Genomic DNA, 4,404 nt, shown 5'->3' with positions numbered 1-4,404 from the left:
AATTACCACAAACTTGTTAACACTTGACACTTCCCACTGAGAAACGTCCTGCTCCAGTTGTGCTTGCGAATCAGTCTCTTGTCGATCAGCCAGTTCAACCGTTTCATCATCAGAATCCGGCTCGAATTGGTAAGGTACAATCCATACCATCTTTTCTATGTACTGACAAGTCTCCAGGGCTGTCATTCCGTCATGGCAGTGGGCGTTTCGTTTCTGACACGCGCTGTGTGCGGTAGACTAATCCAGAGCCAATATCTCTACGGCTCTGGACCAATCACGAAGGACTGCACCATCTGACCAATCACAGCAGTGAGGGCTCACGGAAAGGAGGGGTTTAGAGAGACTGATTCTTTGAATTGCTTCGCACGAGTCGTTTACGAATAATTTAGAAATGAGGTAAAATTAAATCTATTTTTTGAGAAAACTAACATGTTTTTTGACCTTGCATGCATGTAAACCTGTTTTAGGAGACTCATAAAACAATATTAGCAACCTTAAAAATGGCATAATAGGGGCACTTTAAAAAGAAATGAAAGGTCTTTAGTTGACATCACACACACACACACTCACGCCAAGCCTGTTCCAGATCTCTTCAGTCTAATCAATACATTAAAACAAAAAATTTGTGTGATGGAGCCAGAGAGACCAGACCTGCAGCTAAAACACAAACACACATTTCACTCTTCATTTGCACGGTTAAAGGAATGGTTAACCAAAAAAAAAACCTAAATTCTGTAAGCATTACCTCATCATATTGTTTCACACTGCTCTTTTCTATGCAAATGAAAGTGAATATTGACCAAGAGCTGTAAAGCTCCACAAATGACAAAAAACAGCATGAAAATATCATGACTTGTGACTGACTTGTGTATGTAATCAAAACCTTATTTTATGTTTATGTAAGAAATCAATTCAAATTTAAATAGCTATTTACTGAAAACCTTAAAAATCTTGCATAACACATGTGGTCGCCATTCACCTCCTTTTGTATTGAAATATCTGGTTATGATGATAGAATTTACATTTCGTGTCTGCTATTCATCTAAGATATAGCTTATAAACAGGGAACGCTGAGGTGAGAAACTCAAGAGTCATTCTGTGTGGTTGTGTTTTAATTGGGCGACTTAATGAGAAAATCTATGACCGTTTGAATGCAGCGCTAGAATACAAATAACAAGCTTTTTGTCTCTTTCTTTTCCAGGGAGACACATTTCAGCACATTCAGGACATTGTGTCGTCTCTGCTGAGGACGATAAACTGCACAGTCATCACGATGGGCCGAGAACACACTCTCATCGTGAGTTTAAACCACTAGATCCTCTCCATTCATTGTCCTTTTCTCTCTTTTAAGTCAAACGTCACTATTAATATTGCTCATACTTAGTTAATGATGGAAACAAAGGCCAGATCTGGTATTTTGAGGTTAACTATATCACCAGACCAGAAACATTTATTGCATTAAAATACACAATTTTATTGACGTCGTCTTAAATATCTCATTTACAAACAAGGAAGGAGGAAGAATAAGTGCATTGTGGGAAATGTAGTCTTAGACTATCAGAATATTGGCGTATAAAAATACATTGATTATAATATTTGTTATTCTATATATATATATTTATATATACTGTATATTTTGAAGTCTGGACATGAGTACAGGACAGATACGGAGCGGAAGACGTGCGTTTGAACCAGTGTGTGTGTTAAGTACTCTAGGAAGCAAAAAGTGTTTATCTGATATAAAAACTGATATAAAAATATGTCAGTGTTTTTGAATTCATTGATCATAATGAATCTAAACATTGAAGCTACAATGTCTGTGAGAACATCAAACATTTACACTTTAAATTCAGTAATATGTGTTTGTGAGGAAATTAGCGGTTGCATCCATATTGCATTAATGGGACGTTCATGTCATGGTGAAATTACCATAATTACCAGTTTCTAAAACCTGCCCATGTTTTTGTCGAACTCACAAATTACAAGTCAGAAACTCACAATTCAATGAAAACTAAGTACAATTGCAGACAAACAACAGCTGCTGTACCTCTACACATATATTATCTTTACTATTGTTTTATTATTGCTGATGTTTCCAGATGCACATTCACTGAGAATATGGAGGTAAATGAATATAGTGATTATTATATATATATTTTTTACTTTCATCATGAATAAAGCTGCACATGCAGCCATTCTAGTGTTATGCAGCAATTTTCAGTAATTTTGGCATTGAGTGTTGCCATAGAAATGAATAATTCCTGATTCTGAGAAACTGAACAATTCTGAGTAGAATCTCATTTAGTGATTATGGTAATTTCAATGTAACATGAACGTAGCAATAGGAGCCATTCGCATACATTTGAAAATGGCCCAAGGGAACCGAATGTGATACGTTTGTTAAAAAATGTAACTTTTAATTTGACACAGCGTATTACAAATGCATGTTTATGTAAATCGACCAACTAAAAAATGGCGTGGATGTAATACGAGAATGTTTGGTATGAACAGCCCCTTTAGTCATTTTCCCTCTTGCTTTTGTTTTTAGAATCACATTGTAACTTGAAAATGTTACAACTTTAAAATTTTGAATTCTGTACTTCAATCTTTAATACATTTAAATTCTGTTCCAAAACCTAGTGAGCTGCCTGCTCTCTAAATAGCCAGCATCCTTACTGAAATAGAGTGACTGATTGCTTCCAATCGATTGATTCCAATTAAAGGAATGGTTCACCACAAAAATGAAAATTTGCTGAATATGTAGTCACCCTCAGTCCATCCAAGATGTAGATGAGTTTGTTTGTTCATGGGAACAGATTTGGAGAAATGTAGCATTACATCACTTGCTCACCAATGGATCCTCTGCAGTGAATGGGTGCCGTCAGAATGAGAGTCCAAACAGCTGATAAAAACATCACAATAATCCACAAGTAATTCACACGACTCCACTCCATCAATTAACATCTTGTGAAGTGAAAAGCTGAGTGTTTGTAAGAAATCAATCCATGGTTTTGACTTCAAACCATTGTTTTCCGGCTATAAACAACAGTCCATAATTCATAGTATTGCTTCCTCCAGTGAAAAAGTCATCTCATCTGGATCAGAAGAGAAATATGCATTTAAGAGATATGAGAGTCCATATGTTTGGACTCTCATTCTGACGGCACCCATTCACTGCAGAGGATCCATTGGTGAGCAAGTGATGTAATGCTACATTTCTCCAAATCTGTTCCCATGAAGAAACTAACTCATCTACATCTTTGATGGACTGAGGCTGAGTACATTTTCAGCAAATTTCCATTTTTGGGTGAACCATTCATTTAAACAGTAATTGTAACAACTTGGGTGCTACCAATAAGGACAATGCAGTGTGGTTGTATTTTATAAAACGGCCTAATTTGGAACTGCCTTTGCAAGGGGAGCTCAACTGCCAGTTGCTTAAAATGCTGTGTATGTAGGCAGATCACTAGGTTTGGGAACAGAGTGTTAGACATTCATTAGTCGGGGACGAAAGCCATCCACACACAAAGGTCAGAGAACAGTGATGAGGAGATGAGACAGAATCTCCATCAGGATAACACTCCGTCCATCGGCGTAGAGGGATATCGACTGCATTCCGCCTCTGTCAGACACTATGAAGGGGATTTATTGACTGGTTAGACGCGAGGTCTTGTGGGTCTCCTTGGGTTTTAAATTGTCCTCAAGTTTTCAGGATGTCAGATGAGCTTTTGGTTCAGCCTGGGCTTTGAGAATTTCGTCACAATGTAACTATTATTTCAAAGCATAATCCGTTCAGTAGGAGCAACGGTTTTAACAAATCCTTTATCCTGGACTGTATTATGAAGCTCATGGTCCAAAAGTTTTATTTTCCGACATTGTAACCACATCTCTATGACAGCAGTGATGCTGGTGGCATTTTCCATGAATGCAAACGAAAGTAATTATACAATCTAAGCCGCGGTAGATCTCCATGGCGATGGTTCTCTATCTCACCAAGGCTGCATTTATTTTATTAAAAATACAGTAAAAACAGTAAAAAGTTTGAAATATTATTACAATTTAAAATAACCTAAAATATTTCTATTGAAATATTTTTTAAAAATATAATTTATTCCTGTGATCAAACAAAAGCTGAATTTTCAGCATCATTACTCCAGTCTTCAGTGTCACGTGATTATTCAGAAATCATTCTAATATGCTGATTTGCTCCTCAAGAAACATTTCTGATTATCATATTGAAAACAGTTGTGCTGCTTCATATTTTTGTGGAAACAGTGACATTTTTCAGGATTCTTTGATGAATAGAAAGTTTAAAAAACAGCATTTATTTGAAATAGAAATCTTTTATACCATTATAAATGTCTTTATGTTCACGTTTGATAATGCATCCATGCTGACTAAAAT

General features: G+C 36.3%; 1 protein-coding gene across 1 annotated transcript in view; it reads left to right on the top strand.

Moving 5' to 3' along the window:
• The window catches only part of dock2 (dedicator of cytokinesis 2), a 122,152-nt gene that overhangs the window by 49,398 nt on the left and 68,350 nt on the right, over positions 1-4,404 (top strand). Inside the window, exon 22 of the mRNA XM_016565303.1 lies at positions 1,202-1,297. Within this exon, the coding sequence (XP_016420789.1) occupies positions 1,202-1,297 (96 nt within the window). The remainder of the gene's footprint in view (positions 1-1,201; positions 1,298-4,404) is intronic.

Source organism: Sinocyclocheilus rhinocerous, unplaced genomic scaffold (assembly GCF_001515625.1).
Source record: "Sinocyclocheilus rhinocerous isolate Xijiao unplaced genomic scaffold, SAMN03320098_v1.1 scaffold3135, whole genome shotgun sequence".
Lineage (NCBI taxonomy): Eukaryota > Metazoa > Chordata > Actinopteri > Cypriniformes > Cyprinidae > Sinocyclocheilus > Sinocyclocheilus rhinocerous.
This window is presented reverse-complemented; position numbering and strand designations above follow the sequence as displayed.